Here is a 23,918-nt window from a genome sequence, read left to right as displayed (position 1 = left end):
GCGGAGGGTTTTGAAGCAGGAGGAGGAGACGGCGTTGACCTGTTTAGTCATGGAGAGGGTGGAGCTGTTTAGTCATGGAGAGGGTGGAGTCGAGGATGACCCCTAGGTTGCGTGCGTGGTCGGTGGGTGTTCGAGCGGTTCCCAGTGCAGTTGGCCACCAGGAGTCGTCCCAGGCCGAAGGGTTGGATCCGAGGATGAGGACCTCCGTCTTGTCCGAGTTCAGCTTCAGTCGGCTGTTCCTCATCCATTCAGCAACTTCGTGAAGGTTGGTTTTGGCGGTGTGGGTGTCCTTGGTGAGGGAGAGTATCAGCTGGGTGTCATCGGCGTAGGAGAGGATGTTGAGGTCATGCCGATGGGCGATGTGGGCGAGCGGTGCCATGTAGATGTTAAACAGAGTTGGGCTGAGGGATGAGCCCTGGGGTACGCCGCAGATGATCTCGGTTGCTTCGGAGCGGAAGGGGAGAAGGCGGACGCTCTGTGTTCTGCCGGAGAGGAAGGAGGTGGTCCAGTCCAGGGCCTTCTCATGGATCCCAGAGTTGTGGAGGCGTGTTCGTAATGTGTGGTGACAGACCGTGTCAAAGGCAGCTGAGAGGTCCAGGAGGATGAGGGCCGCCCTTTCTCCGTTGTCCAGCAGGGACTTGATGTCATCGGTGGCGGCGATGAGGGCAGTCTCGGTGCTGTGGTTGCTGCGGGACCCGGACTGGGAAGGGTCCAGGATGTTGTTCTCCTCGAGGTAGCGGGTCAGTTGTTTGTTGACGGTCTTCTCTATGACCTTTGCCGGGAACGGGAGCATGGAGATGGGCCGGAAGATTTTTGAGGTCCTTGGGGTCCGCTTTGGGTTTCTTGAGTAAGGCGTTGATCTCGGCGTGGTTCCAGCTCACCGGGAAGGTTGCTGATTTGAAGGAGGTGTTGATGACTTTCCGGAGATAGGGTGCTATGGATGTGCTGGCTTTGTTGAAGATGTGGTGTGGGCATGGATCTGACGGAGATCCGGAGGGGATGGTGTTCATGATTTTGATGGTGTCATCATCGTTGATGTTGGTCCAGTAGAGCAGGCGGTTGGTGCGGATGGTGGTCGTGGGGGCGGAGGTCTCAGTGGTTGTCGGGGCGTTGAGACTGTCGTGGATGTCTGTGATCTTGCAGTGGAAGAAGGTGGCCAGCGAGTCGCACAGGTCTTGCGAGGGTGGGACGTCGTTGGTGTTGGAGCTGGGGTTGGAGAGTTCCTTCACGATGTTGAAGAGTTCTTTGCTGTTGTGCGTGTTTTTGTCTAGGCGGTCTTTGAAGGAGGCCCTTTTGGTGGATCTGATGAGGTGATGGTGTCTGCGGGTGGCATTCTTGTGGGCGGCGCGGCTTTCCATTGTTCGTTCATGGAGCCAGATATTCTCCAGCTTTCGGCAGGTTTGCTTGGAGGCCCGAAGCTCTTCAGTGAACCAGCTGGCTTTCTTGTTGGTATGATTGTTGGAGGGTTTCTTGATCGGGGCGAGGGTGTTGGCGCAGTCATTGATCCACTGTCTGAGGTTGCGGGCGGCGGTGTTGGGGTCGGTATGGTCGGCGGGTGGGCCCTGGGCGAGGGTGGTGGTTAGCTGGTCTTCGGTGGCTTTGCTCCAGCAGCAGTGAGGCATCTGTTGGGTGCGTGGTGGGTTTCTTGAAGGTGAAGTGAATGCAGCGGAGGTCGGTCCAGTGGAGTTCGGTGGTATGGTTAAAGGAGACGTGGGGGCTTGCGGAGAAGATGGGGTCAAGTGTGTGACCAGCGGAGTGGGTGGGTGTTGTGACGAGTTGTCTGAGTCCGAGGTTGGCTAGGTTGTCGATCAGGGTGGTGGAGTTGGTGTTGTCATTGTTCTCGAGGTGGAAGTTCAGGTCCCCAAGGAGGATGTAGTCCGTGGAGGCGAGGGCGTGTGTGTTGACGAACTCGGCAGTGGAGTCGCTGAACTGTGGTCGGTGTCCGGGCGGTCTGTAGATGAGGGTTCCTCTGAGGGTGGTGTTGGGGTCGGTGTGGATCTGGAAGTGCAGGTGTTCGGCGGTGCTGAGGGTGTCGTCAGTGTTGGTCGAGACTCTGAGTGTTCCTATGGGCGATGGCGATTCCTCCTCCCACTCTGTTGGTGCGGTCCTTGCGAGTGATCTTGTAGCCTTCCGGGACGGCTATGGCTATGTTGGGTGCCGAGGCGGGGTTCAGCCAGGTCTCCGTCAGGAAGGCAACGTCTGGGGATCCACAACCCTTCAGCCTAGCTAACGCATAAGGAATTTATTCATTCTTTTCACATATTCATCTGTAATTCCAATCTTCCTGCTCTTTTTCATTCATATATCCTTCTATCCTCATACTTCATCCAGACACATGAAGGAAATGTTGCTCTGTGAGTGTCTCATGCAGCAGATGTTACTGGCTGCAGCGAGAGCTGGAGTCTGATTCCCATGGCCTTGTTTAAAGACTTCAAGAGGGCTTGACTGACTGTACACAGCTATTAAATTCCAAATTTGACCTGCAGCATTGCTTGATCTTCAGCTGCAAAATCCATGCTCTACTCTTCAAATACACCTCAACCCTACCCTGTTGCAACCCCTCTGATTCCGAATCTGGGGTTTTTACCCAGCTCTGCAAATACAGCCAATTATTTACCCGGAGCAATAACTCTAATTACAAGTCACTCACAGCTGTCCTTGTGTTTCAACTGTATATTAAAAAACCTGTCGCTCTTTCAACACCACATGCTGCCCTCTAGAAACATTTGCTATTGTGTTATTGTACTCCACAATCACCTTTGTTCAAAATGTCTTCAATTCATTTCCTATCTTCCTTCAATGACCAAACCTTTACTGTCACAAGTGGAAAAGATTGGAACTCCTGAATAATCATGTATTCCTCCCTCAGCTCCTCTCGCTTGGTGGACGGTTGCAGGTGCTCATCAAGGCGATTTCCGTTGGCGTGACAGCAGCACGCCCCAGGCGTCTCCAGAGCTTTCCCACATCAGATATCGATCTAGAATGTGTGCGATCATTGGTGGAGGGCTCACATCTGTCTTCTGGAGCTCAGCAGCTGATGAGCATGGTGCAGAACCAGCAGAGGGTAGGTGGCCCTGGAGCTGAATGTAATGGAGGAGGGAAGAAATCAACAGTGCAAATGAAACTGTTGAGGGTGGCATGGGAATGAGGGGGGATGTGCACCCTTTGCATTCTTTGGTGAATGGATCACTTTGGGCTTCTAGGGCTTAAGAGAAGGTAGGCATAGTGCAGCTCAATTAGAAGTTTACTGCCTAGAGAGATGTGCCCTTAGATGAAAAGTTGATCTTTACTAAGGTGCTTGCTGCTTGGAAGAATTAATGAGGACAGCCACTGAGTAGTACACCCCTTCCCCTTATTATTTTAGCTGAAAATCTCTGTATCCAAACGTTGGAGACTTCTTAAACCATTTGGTGCAACCAGTAAGCAAATTGTTTCCTTACCTCTGCGTTTGTCGATATAGATATACATAGATATATATATATATTTAATGCATAGAATTATGTAATCCCTGCATAAAACCCATCTCTAATTTCTTCGTAATCGTTGACTTGTTACACACTCGGATGGCAATTATAAAGAAGACATCCGAAATCAACTGCAATAACTTATTACAGTAAAGTTCTTATGTCACAATGCCTGCTGCCAGAGCCAGCTGCCTATGGTAAAGGCCGGTCAATTTATGGCAACATGTTTAATTTTTGCACTCCTTAGGTAATTATATAAGAGTTTGGATTTTTCTGCATGTTTCTACACATTCCGAGCTACTGCGCCTTTTTTTGTTTGTTTTTGTAATTAAAAAAACTGCCTTGCTTAAACAGAATCTCATCCCTTTTTGCAACAGGGATTCTAGTTTTATTTTTCGTGTTTGCAAACATTCCCTCTCTTTTATATGAAAAAGCTACATACCAAGGACTTAACCCCTTCGCTGCGGCGGCAATTCCGCCGCAGCGCTAGGGGGGGGGCCCGAGCGGCGCTCGCATGCTCGTGATGGAGCCGCTCCGTCACGAGCCGCGGTTGCGCTGTGCTCATGACGGAGCGGTTCCGTCATGGCACCGCCCGCTTAATAGAACGCGCCGCGCAGGCGCGGCGGCAGGGCCATGATGGAACCGCTCCGTCATGAGCACAGCACAGCCGATGCTCATGACGGAGCGGCTCCGTCATGAGCATGGGAGGGGTTAAGTAAGGAAAGGTAAGGTAATTTTTATCATGCATAGTTAATTAAAACCAGTGCAAACATTTAAAAAAAAGGTTTTAAAATATCATAAGAAAATTGATTCATTTAAAACATCATTAAAAAGAGAATACAATAAAAAGCCCGATCTAATGTCCAGGGGCATTTCTCTTGAGGCAGGAGAGCATATTTCCTTCAGTTCTGATTAGCGTCTGTGTATTTCCTGTGTAAATGGTCGGAATGTTTTTTGACAGTTTTTGCTCAATTATCGCAAGGAACTTTACATATCTGCAGTTCAGTTTCGTGTTTGCAGGGTTCAGGCAAGCCAGCACCGCTTGCCTTCTAGTGCGAGTTCCTATCTGCTTGAGCTGGTCCTTTCAGAGCTGTTGGCGGGCTGGCCGAAGCTCTTGGCAGAGGCAGGTCATATGAAATATGTCGCCCTTCTCTGTATTACAAAAGATACAGGCATCATGGCCATCTTTGGTGGGCAAGACCCCTAATCTGTACCAAGGACTTAAGTGGTTTGTGAGAAATCTGATGATGTGACTATATATTATAAGGGATCAAGTACCCCCTGCCATACATGGATTTCCATAGCCTTATATAGGAACTCTGCTTTTGCCTCAGTGCTGTATATGGTTATGGAATTCCTTGGTGACTTGCAGCATCCTTATAATGTATGACAGCAGTACTTTATCCTATTTATAAATAGTTAAATAGCAAGTTATGTTTGATGCTCAAACATGCAAAACCACTGAAATTTACCAGTTATGTTTACAAATAGATACAAGTTCACTTTCCATCAACTGCCACGTTGCTCTCGAATTAACTATTTTTCTTTTGTCTTTGCCCTCACCAAGTATATGTTTTGTTTGTGACGGTCAACCCTGAGTCATGTTGTGTGTGTTCCTAAACATAACTAGCTAATTTCAGTGGTTTCGCTTGTTTGAGTCTCAAAGATAACACACTTTTTAACTTAGTATTTTTCTGTGAATTTCATTTCTCTTTCTATACTTTACGTATGTTTTTTATCCCGCATCTGTGGCCAGGCCCTTGGCTGTACAAAGCCAAGGTTGGCTGGCCTGTGTCCATGCCCTACACGAAACTCTCTGTGGCCATAAGTTTCATCTATGTACAGCGTTCGGCCTTGTGCTGTGGAGTTGGCCACAGTCCGTGGCCAGCCCTTTGCCAACCACTCGTGGATGCCCAACCCACACTGCCACTTCCATATAACCCAGGTAGACTGCCCAGCACCCCACTGTGCACAGTTTGCGCAGTGGGGGTTGGGCACAAGTACACAACCTCGCAGAGGCCCCTCTTGAAGCAATCCAGTAATCAGCATTGCTTGTAAGAATCAGTTTATTTCCATCAGACAGCTTGTACATCCACAGTGTCCTGAAGCCAAGGTCTCTCTGACCAACGCCTACTGTTAGAGCACCCAGGGACATAGAAACCATAACAATTCTACATGGGTGTTCTAACTAGGAATACTACACACCTTCCCCCTTTAAAAAAAAAAACAATAAAAAAATAACTAATGTACAAAATCCCACACTTTAACAGGAGTATGTTTGATGCGAGAACTTTTTCTCAATAAAGTACTATTGAGTCCAACCGCATTGCTAACATTGTCATTGTCAGAGATAGCACAAGGAATAGGATCTTGAATATCACTTGCATTCATAGGATTAAACACATTGGTGTCAATACTTTGTGATTCACTTGCATTCGTAGTATTAAAAACATTGGTGTCAATACTTTGTGATTCACATCCAAAAGTCTCCAACATTGCATAGTAACTTTCATTATTCACACAGGACTTTGGAGAACAAACTTGAGAGGTCACTTTAGAGTCTACAGATTTACATAAGGAAATTCGTCTAAAGTTCCATATTTTACCATCTTCTACTCTTACTGCCTTGCTGAAAACTTCCACTACTTTGCAAGGCTCAGACCATTTAGCCCATTTATTGCCACAAAATCTACCAAACTTGACTAGTACAAAATCTCCCACCTTGATTCTTGAACTACAATTACCTATTCGTGTAGAATAGCTTCTCATCTTTTCCTGATACCTTAAAACTCTATCTGTAACCTCAGAGGAATCAAATGAGGAACTAGAAGGAATCTTAACTTTCATCCACCATGGTAAAAGCTTAGAACCAGGTTTCCTACCTCGTAACATTTCAAAAGGAGATAGGCCAGTGAAGAATTTGGAGAAGTACGGTAAGACAACAAAGTTGCACGCAACGCTTTTTTCCAATCCATATTACTTCTAACAGCCAATTGAATGGACTCTTTAATGACACTATTAAAGCGTTCTATTTTACCATTGGCCTTAGGGTTGTAATTAGACACTCTTGTGTGTACTATGCCACATCTTTCAATAAATAAACCAAATTCTCTACTAATAAACTGAGGACCATTGTCCCAAACAATTTCAGCAGGGATAACCTCTCTACAAAAAATCTCATCCAAAAATTTAACAACCTATGTAAAAGTAATTCTTTCAACAGCTTTCAACTCTGGCCATTTAGAATAATAATCAATCAACACCAAACCCAACACCTCCTTATTAACAGACAAATTAAGTGGACCTATGATATCAATACCGAGTTTTTTCCAAGGGCTCGAGACGAATTCAACTGGAGAAATACTGACATCCAAAGGTTTAACAGATTTATCACTCTTCGCACAAGGAGAACATGAACTAACCCATTTGTCAACCACAGTTTGCGCAGTGGGGGTTGGGTACAAGTACACAACCTGTCAGAGGCCCCTCTCACAGGGAGTTGGCAGTAACATTTACCCCATCGTTTTTACTATGTAGGACATTACATTGCAGGTCAGCGCAATACAGTTCAGTATCAATACAGTTATATCAATACAGTTATATCAATACATTAGCAATACAGTTCAGTGTGTGTGTATGTATATATGTATATATATATATATATATATGTTACACAAAGTGATCCTTCAGCCCTTTGGACGCGCTCAGCAGTGTGTGCTCTGCCTGGGGGTCGGATCCTGACCCAGGGAATTTTGATAAACACGGCCTTGCTCACCGTGAGCAAGGCCGTGTGAGGCTGAAACGCGTTGGTGGGGTGAATAGTCTTGAAATAAAGGCTTAACGAAGATATCCTGATTGTGCCGCCTCCTTTGTTTATCATATATATATATATATATATATATATATATATATACATACATACATATATATATATATATGTTTCACCAAGGCCCGAAAGCTTTCAAGGACGCACACGACGCTGAATGTTAACCTGACGGTTTCTTTTATTCAAGGAAGAAACCAACATCCGCCTTTCATTTAAATGTTAAGTCTGCCTTACGCGTTTCAAGGATTCACATCCTCTTCCTCAGAGGCAGCTACCGTGAATGTTCGGCGAAAAGCTCCAATTATTCAATTGACTGCATGGCATCTTTTATACTCGGTGACCTTCCGCTTAGTGCGTGATGCTAGATGGTGCATGCTGGGAATTGCTGTTAAAATTGGAGCTGATTTATCCCTCAGTTAGTTCGTTTACTTATGCACATTGCTCGTAGCATTTCATTTACCTTTAGTAGGTTGAATTGCAGTGTTGGTTAATTTTTTCTCTCATTCAGTGTGCCGCAGTTCAGGTAAGGATTCAGTTCCAACCAGCAGCCGTTCTCATATTTCCGAAATGGTGCAGTCCTTCACGGCAGGGCAGCCGTGTTCATTTTATGTTTCACCAAGGCCCGAAAGCTTTCAAGGACGCACACGACGCTGAATGTTAACCTGACAGTTTCTTTTCTTCAAGGAAGAAACCAACGTCCGCCTTTCATTTAAATGTTCAGTCTGCCTTACGCGTTTCAAGGATTCACATCCTCTTCCTCAGAGGCAGCTACTGTGAATGTTCGGCGAAGAGCTCCAATTATTCAATTGACTGCATGGCATCTTTTATACTCAGTGACCTTCCGCTTAGTGCGTGATGCTAGATGTTGCATGCTGGGAATTGCTGTTACAATTGGAGCGGATTCATCCCTCAGTCAGTTCGTTTACTTATTCACATTGCTCGTAGCATTTCATTTACCTTTAGTAGGTTGAATTGCAGGGTTGGTTAATTTTTTTGAAGAACCGTCAGGTTAACATTCAGCGTCGTGTGCGTCCTTGAATTAGTGAGTGACACTAAGGCAAGTAAAGCCAATTTTATTCTTTTACACATACCGTGCTTTCAAAAGTTAAAATCTTGCCGTGGATCGGCAATTGCAGCCAAATGGCTGCATATCCTCAAAAATATACCCAAAGAAACATTTCAAGAGACATGTACTACAGATACACACAATTCATCCTGCCATTTAAAATGCTATGGGAATTCTCAAGAAACGTTCAGATTATTATTTTCATTGTGTACCACAAATTACATCAAAAAGCTGTCGTAACATACACCATGGAGCAAAAGGTAATCAAGTCAAAAGCATTAGTCTAAATTTTCATACAGAGGTGGTCACGTTCACATAAATCACACTTCATTACTGTTATCCAAGATGAGAAGCCATTTCTTCCCCCGTATTGAGCCCCCCGGTGTTTTTGTTTCGAGATCTACTAAGATTTTAACTTTTGAAAGCACTGTATGTGTAAAAGAATAAAATTGGCTTTTCTTGCCTTAGTGTCACTCACTAATTCAATGAGTGATACGCAATCCTCCTATACCAGGAGCAGGGAAAGAGATAGATGCTGGACGCGCACTGTTGATCTCTGCCATATGAACAGCAATTGCATGACCATGGTTGCAGGGGACATGTCTCTAAATGGGGAGACATCAATGCCGATACACGGCATGATCGTATGAAAACAGATTGGTTAAATACTAATAATGTTTGCTTAAAGCGTATCAAAACACACTCTAAGATGGCGCTCATGATCGTGCAGAGTGTAGTCCTTTGTCGATTGGCATTGCACTGTTTTGAATGTTTTAAAAATGGCGCTTACATTGCGTTTACTTATGACACTGAGGAAGGGACGCTTCCCGAAACGCGTTTGTCTATCTTGAAATAAAGTTTGTTGGAAATTGCCAAGGAACCCGTGAGTGCTGCCGTCTTTCTTTGACCTAGGGATCTGGGTAGAAAGTTTTGGAGCTAACATTGTGTACGCGGTACACCAACGCGTGGCAGCACCCGCCAGCAGAGTGACTCGTGGTACTGGTGGACCCTGGAGCATTGAGATATATATATATATATATATATATGTGATCAAGCGCTCTGTGAAGCGCGAAACGCGTCGTGATGACTAGGGGAATACCACTGGCTGAATAAATCATCTTTGCACTGAATTTTGGGTTCGAGTCCGTTTTTGGCAGCTGGCTGAAAGCTCTGCGCTACACCGGATTATTCCTGGAATAGATATATAGATATATATATAGATATTATTATTATTATTTTTTTCAGTAAAAAAACAAATGTTACATGGTATTATTGGTAGGAATTAGCATTTAAAAACCCTTAGAACTTCACTGGAAAAAACAAAGGTTATGGGGACGTTCTATTTGGGCTTAAATACTACTACAAAACCAGTGAAATTCAGCAGTTTTAGTTAGCTGAAATAACTATAACCTGTGCCCCGGCAATGCACTGTTTATGACATCACATATTACATCGCTCATGACCTGGTCAATGACATCACTGATGACATCTCAAATGACATCACGGTTGACATCACCCAGTGACTGTGAGTATTTTTACAAGGCTTGAGTGTTAAATATATATATCAAGGTGTATTGGTGAGTCAGTGGGTATATGAGTAACTGTATGGATGAATCAGTGGGTGCGTGACTAACTGTATAAGTGAGTGCTTAGGTGCCTCAGTGAATGTATGGGTGAGTGACTGGTTGTGTAAATTTCGGTATCAGTCAGTCAGTTGCTGACCAAGTGTCTGCATAGGTGTCTGGGTGGGTACATGAGTGGCTGTATTGGTGAGTGAGTGGTTGTCTGAGTTACCTGTATGGTTGTCTGTGTGGGTGGGTCAGAGGGTGTGTGATTGCCTGTATGGATGAGTAAATGGGCGAGCAGTGGCCTTATGAGTTAGTGTGTGAGGGACTGTATGAATGAGTGTGTGTATGGCTGTGTGGGTGAGTAAGTGTATGTGTCGGTGGTATATGGGTATGTGAAAGGCAGTATAAGTGAGTGATGGGGATATATGAGAGACTGTATGGGTGAGTGAGTGTATGTGAGTGAGTGAATGTGAGTGGCTGTATGGTTGAGTGTGCTTGTGTCCGTGACTGTAGGTGAGTGGGTATGTGTTAGTATCTGTTTGAGGCGTCGACCTCTGACAAACTACACAGCAGTCCTGCTGTCTGAGATTTACTGGAGGTAACAGGAGGGGTAGTAAGCCCCCAAGGACCCTCCAGAGATGAGGGGACTTCATCCCCCCAACTAGTTGTGTGCCAGTTGGAATGTTTGCAGAGTGGTGGAGAAAGAGGGCATGGCCACTGAAAACCTCTCAGCAAACCCACTGTGTTGGACTTACTGGAGGTAACAGGTGGGGTAGTTGGCCCGAAGGATTATCAATAGCCCCTACTAGTAGTGCGCCAGTAGTCGTGGTGAAGGGTGTGTGGCCTCCGGTGACTTGCGGGAGTTTTTTTTTTTTCCTTTCTATTTTTTTTTTTTTTAATGGAGTAGGATGCGTGGCCTCCCTTACTTGGGTCATTTTCGCCCCGGGGACTCCCATCACCTGTGGCTCAGCCTTTTTTTACTTTTTATATAATTTAAAAAGATGGGTGCTGCGTGGCCCCCTCCTGGGCCATTTTCGGCCCCGGGGACTCTAGCCCCGGGACCTGCCTCTTTTTTTATACCTTATTTATCTTATTTTCTTTTTTTAAGGGGAGGGGGCGGCAGATTTCTGCCCTGGAGAACCCATCCCTGGGGCCCTGCCTGTAGTATGCGTGCCCTGGTCACATCCAGGGCACCCACCTACATTTGTTGGGGAGCCAGAGGCTCCTGTGGTCCCTGCTGGCTCCTAGTCTCCTACGAGAGGAGGAATTACTTTTACACTTAGGGAGCTGCTAACATGCAGCTCCCTATGCGTAAAAACAATTTTGCTCCACTTCTAGTAAGTGAGAGCATCTTATGCTCTTGCTTGCTAGCGACGCTCCCGCCAAGCCCTAGCAAACTGCAATGTTCAGGGGATTGGCACCCGGGGACATTGCTGGAACCGGCCATCTATGGCACACGAATGGGGACAGCACGGCCTCCCTCCTTTCTATCATGTAGCCCTAGGGTGGTGATTGTCCCCGGAGAAGGGGCTCCGCAACGGATCTCCATAATCATTGTGTTGTGCCCTAGGGACATGGCAGTCCCTGGGGCTGCGGAGGAGGCCATACAGCCTCACCAGCATTTTTTTTTTAGAACAATGTATGTGCCCCGGAGAGGTGGCGGTTCCTGGTTCAGCAGAACCGAGGGTCAGTGGGGCCCTGCATTCTTAGTTCACTGTAAATTGGCAGTCCCCTGGGCTGCAGGGGTGCTGGGTGCCCCCGCATTCTTATTGTTAAGGGCCCTGTTGATGTGCCAGTCCCCAAGGTAGCGGGGGAGGCCGTAGGGCCTCCATGCGTTTCTTTTTAAAAACAAAATCTGTGTTCCCCAGGGTTGTGGCGGTACCCGGGGGCATCGAGGGGAGCTGAGCGGGCTCCCGTATTTCCAGTTTTCCATGGAGCCAGGCCGCATAAGCCCCCCTCCTTCTTTTCCTTCATGCCCCCAGGATTTGGCCGACTCGTGGGCTTTAAAAAAAAAAACTTTAAAAACGTTTGGGAGCCCAAGCGTCTTTTTTCAAATTTTCCAACGATCAGAATTTAAAAAATCAGGGGAGAATGTCAGGGTATCCCTTCCCTGCCCCCCCTTTTTAAAGAAAATTATTTTTGTGGGACTCTGCTTCAAGCGGCATCCCAAGGTGGCTGCCAACACTTCCTGGTTGAAGTTTTTGTAGCCATTCAAATTTTTGTAGGATCCGCAAGTCCACACAAGGACTCGTGTCCCCAGATATCTATATCTATACAACTTTAAAATCTCTGAAACTACTGAACGTATTTACACCAAATCACAAAAAGCATGCTTTCTGGACTAACATCTAGCTTGCTGCCAAATTTGGTGTAATTCCTTTCTGCAGTTCTGGCTATAGTCGTGTTCAAAAAATGAAAAATCCCCATAGACTTAACATAAGGAAACCCCTTATTGGGACCACCCCTTTTTCTCGCCCCACCCCCGAGAGTGACAGATCTCCCCAAAACTTTCAACACAGCAGCTGAACCACACAGGGGAGGTTTTTTGAAAATGTCTTGAAAAATCGTCAAGCGGTGTCAAGGTTATGTGTAAACTATTTTCCTATGTATACTTTGGTCCTAACTATAACTACCTACTGGCAATATGGGGTTCTAGAAGACGTCCATTCTGCAAAAGAAACTGGTCACCTTCCTGTAACAATAGTTTTGCAGCTTGAACTCTTCTAGTTTCACATACAATCCTCCCTCCTCCCCAGTGAAGGGGAAACCTCTTACAAGATAAACAACATAAGTACTTACTTAACAGGAACACATATTAAATAAATAAAAATAAAGGAACTCTGGACACAATTCCTTAACCTAAAATAGTGTGTAAAAAAAAAAGAGCTACACATCATCTTATAATACCAGGAAACCTTTCATAATTATATCCCATGTATGCAAGTACATAGTTCATATATACAGGAATAAATAATAGATATTGTTCAGTGTGGGCTAACGAGGAAATATATGTATGTGTGTGTGTATATATCTACACACAAAGGGGGGTGGTAACCGAACTAGATGAATCTGGTTTCTCACATACCCCTAAGACAAAAAGAAAAAAATAGCACTTGCTGACTCCAACCAGTAAATGGTTGAATATGTATAGTATGTGAATCTAGAAGAGTTCAAGCTGCAACTAGTTTCGTATAGGGGGTGCTTGAACAACTCCATAGGGACACCGTCTGACTCTGGGGCCTTGGTAGCAGAGCAAACCATAATTGCACTAATAACCTCTGAATACTCAAAAGGAAATATTCAGGGGGAACTGGGAGGGTGCCTCATCAGGCTCAATCGAAGAGACAGGAGTTCGAGAATAGATATGCTTAAACTGAGCTACTCATTTCTCTTGGTTGAAATTAGACCCTATGCCATCAGATAGATGAAGAAAAGCCTGCTTGCCATTGACAATCTCCCAGAACGCCCTGGTATCTTGGCTCTACACGTGGAGATTTGGCCTCCCATCTGTCCTCATTCAATTTGAGTTTTATATTTTTAATATCCCTTTTGTATTTCAGTCTTGTGACTGAGATGCTCGATTGATCCAGAGGTCTAGATTTCAGCAATTCTCTGAGCCGTCTTAGTTAAACCAGCCCTGCTTCCTGGGCTAATTTAATTTAAAAATTAAGAATAGTACTTCTGATTTCATCATTATAGTTTTTTATTTACAATTATGATCTCATTGGGGCAATTGAGCAAGTCCTATCCTATACACCATCAAGTTTATTGTTCTCTAATGGGCAATAATTTTCATAGTTTGGTCATGATTCATTATTATATTTGTTTGTGCAGTCATTTCATTCATATTTCCCTGTAGTGGGTTGTAGATCACTTGTTAACTCTAATTTATTTCTTCATTGTATAGATTTGATACATAATCCCCAAATATTTTGTTTGTTTGTCCTTCTAAAACAATTGAGGATGATAGAACATCTCAAAAATCTATCTCAAGCCAATCGCGTCCCATGTAAACAATTTTTTTATGTTCAAAATATTTTATTAGTTTTTGCATAGATACATAAACAAAGACAATACAAAAAACAGTATTATAAATCAAAAATACCTAGAAATTTAAAATCCTACAATAAGTAATTTCATCAATGGCTATCAAATACAATAGGTAATATAATATTCTAGAATTTAAGAACGCTTTATTTGCTCACCATTATTTAAGAAGTCAACGTGGGTTCTTGACTGCATAGGTCCCTCACAGGAAGTCTAAAGAGCAGATGAAAATGGCCATCTAGGTCACTTCACATCTCATAAATCTGTGGTGTTTAGGCTGTACCTCATGGTTCCAAAATCTCTCCCCATTTGTTTAACATCTATATCATATATCATCTACATCATACATCTATATCATACCACTAATGGAGTGGAGTGTTTGGGCACTCGTGCATGCAGATGTCACCCAGATCCTTTACTTTTTAGACGGCAATCCATCATCACACAAAGCATTTCAGCAGACTGTTATATTTGGCAGTGGATGGGTAGTAACAAACAAACTAAAAGCAGGACAGAAAGAGGAACTCGCAGTTAATGGGCGAAATTACCTGTGGTTAGACACCCACTGGGCTCCCTACCTCCACCAGCTAAAACAATTAAACGTCTGGGTATCAAGTTTGATACTTTGATTTTACTATCAACCGAAGCCTCCGCAGTGGGTCTTCCTGCATGCACTACTTTGCAATATTGAGGAAATATGTACCATTGAAGTTAGTTATTTGGCAGTAGCTTTGTTTGTAGAGTCATGTCTAGTGTTGAAAATGGGTTCCGCCCAATCAGCAAACCATCATTTTCTGCTTTGGATTATCTTGTTTGTAGACCTTTTATTGTGAGTGAGTTCCACTATGTGAGTCTCACTCACAATATATAATTGCATGGTTATTGGACTGTGCGTGATTATCACCAGTGCCCACCTTTTAAGATAAGCCTGTTGCAACTCCGCTAAGGTAAGAGGCCCTGGGCTAGTTACACGTGAGCACACCTCTGTGCGCACCAGTGCAGGCTGCACGTAAGAGTCTACAGTCATGAACAGCCTAGTAGCTGCACACAAGTAAACTATAAATTCGACCTGTCACAATACCCCGTTTAACATGCTAAACCTTCCTCTTAAATATTAATAAGTAAGTCACCCATATGTAGTCCTTATTGCCCATAAAGTCAGGGTGCATGATATTGAAATGTAGGACAGGTAGAATATTAATGTTGAACGCGTCCTTACAGCGAAATATTCCCAAAAACAATTTGTAGCAACGATGGCTATTGCTGTAAGGAATTATTGGGTTACATTTATGAACTGCTAAGTTCATATTGGTAGCAGGTAAAGAAATGCTGCCTATAATTTTAATTGTGGCTGAGTAGAAGCTGTTCCCTGCCCTGGTTACACTTCAAAGAACGTGCCTCATACACACTTGGTGGAACCTGACACAAGGCCTGCCCCTGCCTTTGCTTTTACAAGCTATGCTGGAGCCAATCCCAGGAGAAAGGGAAGGAACTGACTAGAATCATTTTTAGGGTTAGACAAAGGGATGCCCCCCTTCCCAACAGGCTGTTACTGGGAAGGGACATGCATCGCTCCCCCTTCCCAGACTTGTTTTCAGGCTGTGTATTCCCTCCCCCAGGCTATTATATTTTGCCAGGGGACTCCATGCCCTGGGACTGCAGACCACTCTGGTGTGCTGCCCAACATCCATGACAGCGGAACTGATGAAGCAGACTGCAAAGTAGGAGCAGCGTTCAGAGAAGGTCTTGCCGTGTGCTGCGGTGAATCCATGCTGGCTCCCGCACCTGAGGTTGAAGGCATCTGGGGAGCCGGCTTTGGTCGCAGGTGCGTTGGGGCTTTCCCCAGAGCCCCCAATGAGTTTCCACAGCTGAGCGTGCCCATGGCGGGACAGGGCTCCCATTGCAGTCTAAAAGAAAAAAAACTAAAAAAGAAACACATGCAACGAGGCCGGGCTACGGAACTAAACCAAGCAGCTAGAGTCACAAATAAATTATTGCGGGGCTTACTTTACGTATACATTTCTTCCTCTGTATGTCCCAAGGAAGAGCAGCGACACACCCCCAGTGGTTTTAAAAAAGTGTTTGGGGACATCAGGAGCGCAGCAGTCACCAGGTTAGTTTTAAAACTCTAACCCTCTATCTCTTACTCTAACCCTACGTCTTCCATGTCCCAAGATGCATGATACATATATTTAAACGCTTGCCTATGACTTGGGAGTGCAGGAACCTCTAACTGTTGGTTCTATGGCTGCATTGTTTATTTCCTAAATATGTAAAAGAAAGACTCCAACATGTTATGCTGATTTCTAATGCTTTATATAAAGTATATTTCTGAAAGTGTTTTTTGCTAAACATTGCAACACTTTATTGACCATGATTTAATTCATACACTTTTATTGATTTCAGTGATTATCACGGTATCTTTTTTACATGCAATTTTTGGTCTTAATATATGTAGTGACCCCTAGACAAAACCAGTTGGCCTGCTTTATCTAAATACTAACAACATCTGTCTGGTATAAGTGAGATACTGTGATTTGGGGGCAAGGACCCAGTAGGGGTCAAATGTGAGAGTTCACATCAGCAAAGTTAATTCTATCTGCTTGGTATATATTTGTAAAATAATGTGTAGTGTTTAGTAGTGTGTTCTTGTGTATATAATGTACTTTTTCATTTTTCCATTTTTCCACAACTGATAACCCAATTTCTTACACTTAGGCTATGCCAGTGCTCTTTATTTGGAGCTTTCTATGTCCTTGCTGAAGACACTTCAGATTATTCCGGATAAGATAATTAGTTGGTAACCTCTGATCTGCACTATGCTTATGTAACACCTATCCTTCACAGGCTCCACTGGCTCGCTACAAGACAACAAATACATTGTAAAACTCTATGGATTGTGTTTAAATCTTGAGCCTGAGCTCCTAACTTTATTCAAAAACTATTCGAGATTATATATACCTAAAAGAAGCTTGAGATCTTCTTCTAACCTTTGGGTTCTCCTTCGATTTTGCAAATAAAGATTGGGTATGCTGCTTTCATATCAATGGAGATGAATCCTGAAACTTTCCACAAATGTACTTTCTAAAACCTCTCTTCTCCAGTTTCAGTGTCCTCTTAAAATCTTGTCTTCCAGCAAACCACTTGATACCCTTAAGGTATTGTAGCCAGTTTTCTTCTGCTTGCATTCTGAATAGTGCCTATGATCCATTGGTAGTATAGCGCTTTACAAATGCTGTTAACATGATAATGTTATTTCATTTCCCAAGCAAAATCAACAACTGAGGTTTGCATAATGACAATGTCCTTCATTTTAATTTTAATTTTTAATTGGCATCTTCCACCCCTGTAGTGTGCGTCCTAATCAGCACTGCGGTGAGGTATTCTTCGGTAACCCCATCATAGGTATTTATTTTACTGAAAAAAGTGATCATGGATAAACCACAAGCCCATGCATCATGAAAATGACTGTTGCTACAGAAATGTTTCCTGCCAGTCTGATTGTTTAAATCCAAGGCAGATCCTGCAGGGAAAGCAGCTCTCTTGGACAATTATTCTATTTTTTTGTAACCCTCTGATTAATCTGGGATATGGATCTAAAGATAATTCAAGGACATTTAGTCAAAGAATACTTACCGAAAGCCCTCTAATGCTTGATGCACACCTTTGTGTAAATCCAATATCCCCCCAAAAAACTATAGAATGTAGGAAGCTTTTGCTATCCTAATACCACTAGAAACAGCAAAACAGGACAAAATAAAACAAGCACCTTGGATGAATGCAGAGCAAAAAAAGAAAAAACAACAAATTGCAAAGTTACAACGCACCTGAGTCAAAACAAATAACAACCAAGACAAGCTTCTCCTAAACAAACTTAACAGAGTATACAAGTCAATCAAAAAAGTGGTACTATTCAAATAGAATTCAACATTCTGAATGTGCAAAAAAAGAATTTAATAAAATTCTCACCTAATTTTGTAAACCTAAATGCACAGAAGGAATACATGCCATTTCTTAGGAATTAGTGACAAACTGGCAAATCATTATACAAGCAAAGCAACCATGTTGGACTCCTATTTAAATCAAAGGAAAAACTGCCAGTGCCAACCCATTTCTCAAAAACCCTCCAATAGTAAGCTAACCCAGCTTCTATATTCCTTCAAACAATTATCAGAAAGAGAATTTATGGATCTTGTCAAAGTAAGCAGGCCAGCCGGCTGCCCTTCTCCACCACAAACCACCAGCCATAACAGTCATCAATAATTCTTTAACTGCAGGGGTTTTTCCACCAGACTTAAAAAAGATATATGTTAGAAATGAGGGTCTCTGGTTGGCAGAGGTAGGTACCTTCGTCCAAATAGGATCCCTTTCTTCTAGTCATGGTAAGTGGAATACACACTTTAAATAACCTCTGCTCACCCTGTGGGTAGCTTGGCTACAGCAGACAGACTTATCCCAAAGGCAATGTGTAAAGTATTTGTACTCAAAACTATGGATGCGTGATTTCTCACAAAGTACCTGTAGATGCGTCAAAATTCACAAGGCCAAACAGCCTGAGACCAAGGGAGGAAATGTGTCGAATACGGTCTGTAGGGGAAAGTGATGCGTCCACTCCAAGATGGTTCTGGTCTGCAGGTGATGCGTCGAGAAACCGTACCACACAGGTACAATGCGTGGAAATCCTGGATGTTGCGTCGTCGAGCAGCTCTGTATCGGTTTCTTCAGCCGCAGTCCCTTGATGCATTGGTTCTTGCAGCGGTGACAGGAGTGGCGTCTGTTCTGCAGCGGTGCAGCTATACGTGAAGATTCTTCTCGCACAGCGGTGCTGTGTCGGAAAAACTGCCGCAAGAGGAGCGATGTGTTGATTTCTTTAGTTCTTCTTTTCTTCCAGCTCCCAACATCAGGAACAACCTCCAGAGGCCCAGAACTGAAACAGGCACCTCCTGGCATTTCAGAACTCACAGCAACAGAGTTCAGAGGAGCTGGGGTGAAGTCTTTGTGTCCCTCAGACTTCCGAACAGGAGGCCAGCACACACAGGCCCTTGGAGATCTTCTTCAAGCAGGTTCACAGCAAAGTTCCAGTGTTTGTCCTTTCCTTGGCAGAAACAGCAGCTGTAGGCCAGCTCCCACACAGCAAAGGGACAGTACTCCTCCTCACAGCTCTTCTCCTGAGCAAAGGTTCCTCTTGAGTCCATAAGTGGCCTAAAGTTCTGGGGCTTAAGGTCCACTACTTATACTCCATTTTGTCTTAGTTCTCTTTGTTAAAGGGTCTCTGAGCCCATTCTAAACCAGTTCTGCCCTCAATGGTGCAGTATGACCACGGGAGGTGAAGACAGCATTGTGCAAGGGAGACTGGCCCTATTCATGTGCAAGGAAATCTCCTCCCTCCCACTACTCTAAATGCAGCCAAGCCCCATTCAGCTCTGCTCCGAGTTATCTAGGAAGGGAAGATACTTCTCGCACAGCGGTGCTGTGTCGGAAAAACTGCCGCAAGAGGAGCGATGTGTTGATTTCTTTAGTTCTTCTTTTCTTCCAGCTCCCAACATCAGGAACAACCTCCAGAGGCCCAGAACTGAAACAGGCACCTCCTGGCATTTCAGAACTCACAGCAACAGAGTTCAGAGGAGCTGGGGTGAAGTCTTTGTGTCCCTCAGACTTCCGAACAGGAGGCCAGCACACACAGGCCCTTGGAGATCTTCTTCAAGCAGGTTCACAGCAAAGTTCCAGTGTTTGTCCTTTCCTTGGCAGAAACAGCAGCTGTAGGCCAGCTCCCACACAGCAAAGGGACAGTACTCCTCCTCACAGCTCTTCTCCTGAGCAAAGGTTCCTCTTGAGTCCATAAGTGGCCTAAAGTTCTGGGGCTTAAGGTCCACTACTTATACTCCATTTTGTCTTAGTTCTCTTTGTTAAAGGGTCTCTGAGCCCATTCTAAACCAGTTCTGCCCTCAATGGTGCAGTATGACCACGGGAGGTGAAGACAGCATTGTGCAAGGGAGACTGGCCCTATTCATGTGCAAGGAAATCTCCTCCCTCCCACTACTCTAAATGCAGCCAAGCCCCATTCAGCTCTGCTCCGAGTTATCTAGGAAGGGCCAGGCACACCTCAACCCCCCAGTGGCTGTCTACAGTGAATGCACATCCGCAGCCCCTTTCAATCCAAAACCAGACAGTCCAGACACAAACGGGCAGAGGCACACGGAATGGTTAAACAAAAAAATACTTGCTTTCTAAAAGTGGCAATTTCAAACAAACAATTTAAAAATCATCTTTACTAAAAGATGTGTTATTAAATTCTGAGTTTGGAGAGCATAAACATTATTTTTCTATTTTATCCTAATGGGATTTTATACTTGTAAGGATTTCCCATTCTGTCCTATGGGGAAACTAAGCCTTTCAATAGTGAAAAACGAAATGGACAGTATTTCACTATCAGAACATGTTACACACCAGTACATATCCTACCTTTTACATACACTGCACCTTGCCCATGGGGGTACCTTGGTCCTATCATAGGGGTGTCTTACATGTCAGAAAAGGGAAGGTTTGGGCCTGGCAAGTGGGTGCACTTGCCAGGTAGATATGGCAGTTCAAAACTGCACACAGACACTGATTTGACAGTTCAAGTCCCTGGCACGCTCCATGTGCTTTACTAGGGACTTACCAGTAAATCAAACAATGCCAACCATTGATAACCAATCATGTTCACAATTTACACAGAGAATATGTGCCATTGGCACTGATTAGCAGTGGTAAAGTGCCCAGAGTCCTATAGCCAACAACATCAGGTCAGGAAAAAATATGAGGAAGAAGCAAAAGGTTTGGGGCTAACCCTGCTAAAAGGGCCAAGTCCAACAGCATGCATATGCCCATTATTAAAGAAAACAAACCTGGACCCATGTGACCCAAACAACTACAGACCGATTACAAATGGACCATTCCTGGGCAAACTGATAGAAAGAGCAACATTCTCCCAGAGGTCACAATGAATTGAAGATAATTACATACTTTCTGACATACAAACAGAATTCTGTTCCAGAAGAGGCAAAGAATCTGCCCTCATCGCCATCTGGGATGACTTTAAAAACACAATAGACTTTAACAGGGTCGCTGCTCTACTTCTCTTGGGCCTTTCAGCTGCCTTTGACACATTTAATCATGACACAAATCCACAAACTCTAGGAAGCCGACATAGTGAGGCCTGCTCTCGACTGAATCACACCCCCCCCACAAAACAGAAACATTTTCATCCATAATCCCCCTTTCTCATTCAAACCATACTTCACAAAAGCAGGGATCCCTCAAGGCTCCATAATCTCACCCATGCTTGTCAACATCTACATGAAGTTTTATTAGCAGCATGATCAGTGAATCTCTGCTCTCATGCTACAGCTACGCAGATGACATTTGAAACTCAAAATCTTCAGTTGCCTCCAAGCCGTTTATCAGTTGATCACATGGAGTCATCTGAAATTGAACGCATCAACGACTGAAATTCATGTGGTGTAATAAAAAAATGATAACCCACTCTGAGCCTGTCCTGAGGATGTGGGACCCCCTTCTAAAGTATCCAAGGAAGTAAGAACCCGTGGAATTATCATAGACTCCAAGCTATCACTGAATGCCCAAGTGTTTAAATTAGCAAGTTCAAGCTTCATCATTATGAACACTCTGCAACGCATCTTCCCCCACCTTGGATTTCCACACAAGTCCAATCAGCTATTTCTCTTGTACTGTCTAAACTTGATTACGCCAATGGCCTCTATCACTGATCATCTTTATTAACTATGAAAAGGCTGCAATTAATTCAGAACTCTGCTGTTGGATTGCTCTTACATGTAAAACCACAAGCCCACATCTAGACTGCCTTGAGGCCCTACATTGGTGAGCGGCGAAGGGCACGACCGGGTCTGGCTTTCAGATTGAGTCACACTTCTGTGCGCGACTCGAGGCGGAGGGGGCGCCGGCCACGGGGAGTGTTAGGGGGGGCCTCGGGGGGCCAGGAGCGGTGCGAGCCTCACTGGAGAGGGGGTCTCATACCGAGGTGCAGACTGCAGCTGCGGGGCTCCCGGGGCACGGAAGGTCACAGAGGGCGGTGCGAGCTGCAAAGGGCAGGATGCTCGCACCGCAAGGGGGCAAACACAGTACCTGTGGAGACTTGGCGAAGGTCGAGGCGGCAATGTCCGGGGTCAGCTCGGTGTCCCGCGTCGCGGTGTCTTCCTTCCTGGGCCAGTCAGAGCGGCGGCTCAGCTCGGCCTTGAAGGTTGGCGTTGCGGCGCGGGCCGGGCCAGAGAGATAAAGCGCCTCGAATCCTGACAGAGGGGGCACACGCTGGGGGCGGCGAACCTGCAGGGCGCGTCAAGGGGGTCAAGACGGGCTTCTTCTGCACAGCATGCCGCAGCCGCTCACAGACAGCGGCAGGCGCTTTCCCGGGCACAGTTCACAAAGGGGCAAGCAGGCGCAGGGCGAGGCCTCTCTTCACGGTGCGAGCTACGGCTCGTTGGGGCGACAGTCACGGTGCTTGGGCCAGCGAGGCTGGTCTTTGCGGTGCTTCTGGGGCCTCGGCAGGCGGCAGTCACAGTGCTTGGAGGGACGGTAGTGCCCTGGGCTTCTCAGAGTGCGTGGCGGAAGATCACGACGCGCTCCGCTTTTCCCAATTGAAGTGCAGGTTGAAGGCAGCACTCACAGCGGTTCCTCTTCCAGGGGGGTAGCACCCAATGTTCCTGGGGCGCTGTTCAGGGGGCAAGTTCCACAGCAAGCCCTTGGAGATCTTTTTAGGAGTTTGGCACAAGTTCAGAAATAAAGCAAAGTCTTTCAGTCTTTTCTTCTCCTGCTCTCCTTCAGCGGCAAGGCACCCACCACAGGCCAGTCTCTTGGGGTCAGAGTCAGTACTTCTCCCTGCAGCTTCCAGGGTCCTTCTCTTCAGGCAGAGCTTCTTCTTTGAGCAAACAGGATCTAATTTACAAGGAGCAGGGCTCCTACTTTTATGCACCATTTCCTTTGTCTTCTCAGGCCAGGGGGGCTTCTGCATAATTTCTTTCAGTCTCTGAGCTCTTGTTGGGTGTACTCTGGTGTCTTCTTTCAGTGTGAGGGGCAGGCACATCAGACGCTCCACAGGAGGTGGAGCCAGCATTGTGTGGACAGGGGCAGCCAGGAGTACCTTGTTGATGGTGCTTCGCCCTTCCTGGGCCAGGTGCAGGCTGAGTCATCAGTCGCCCCCCAGGGGGGCGGAGCCAGCATTGTGGTGACAGAGCACAGCCTGATTAAGAGTCCAGGGGCACTCCTACGTTATGTTATTGAGCTTTTGTATAGCGTACAGCTACTCACAGGGAGTGTCCCGACGCTTTCCACCCTCAACTCATATTGAAATAACACAACACAGCTAAAAACAAACAACAGAACAGAACAGAGACAATGGGCAATAAAAACAGACTAGGAGTTAAAAAGCCAGGTCTTCAGGCCCCTCCTAAACTGGAGCAGATTAGCAGTACTCCGAAGAGAAAATGGAAGCAGATTCCAAAGCTGGGGGGCTCTGTAGCCAAAAGACCGCCCTCCCGCGCGGGCCTTCCTCACCCGAGGAACCACCGCTCTGCACAGAGCTTCCGAGCGGAGGGAACGAGCTGGACGATAAAAAGTCAGTCTCCGCTGCAGATATCCCGCTCCTGAACCATGCAGAGCTTTATGCATCAGGGTCAAGGATTTAAACTGGATCCTCTTCCTAATGGGGAGCCAATGCAGCGACTGGAGCAACCCAGACGCTCGAGCTCGTCTCCCTAGACCAAAGATCGCCCGGGCAGCAGAGTTCTGCACCACCTGAAGGCGCTGGACCAGATAATCAGGAAGGCCGAGAAAAAGAGCATTGGCATAATCTAGCCTTGAACCGACCAGAGCCTGCACTGTAATCCTCCTGTGCTCCTCCGATAACAAAGGCAAAAATTTGCGGAGCATTT

At 45.4% G+C, this 23,918-nt stretch overlaps 1 protein-coding gene across 1 annotated transcript in view; it reads left to right on the top strand.

Moving 5' to 3' along the window:
* C5H10orf88 (chromosome 5 C10orf88 homolog) overlaps positions 1 to 23,918 on the top strand; it is a 140,710-nt gene that overhangs the window by 86,894 nt on the left and 29,898 nt on the right. Inside the window, exon 4 of the mRNA XM_086922982.1 lies at positions 2,870 to 3,064. Within this exon, the coding sequence (XP_086779108.1) occupies positions 2,870 to 3,064 (195 nt within the window). The remainder of the gene's footprint in view (positions 1 to 2,869; positions 3,065 to 23,918) is intronic.

The sequence above is a fragment of the Lissotriton vulgaris genome, chromosome 5, assembly GCF_964263255.1.
Source record: "Lissotriton vulgaris chromosome 5, aLisVul1.2, whole genome shotgun sequence".
Classification (NCBI taxonomy): domain Eukaryota; kingdom Metazoa; phylum Chordata; class Amphibia; order Caudata; family Salamandridae; genus Lissotriton; species Lissotriton vulgaris.
This window is presented reverse-complemented; position numbering and strand designations above follow the sequence as displayed.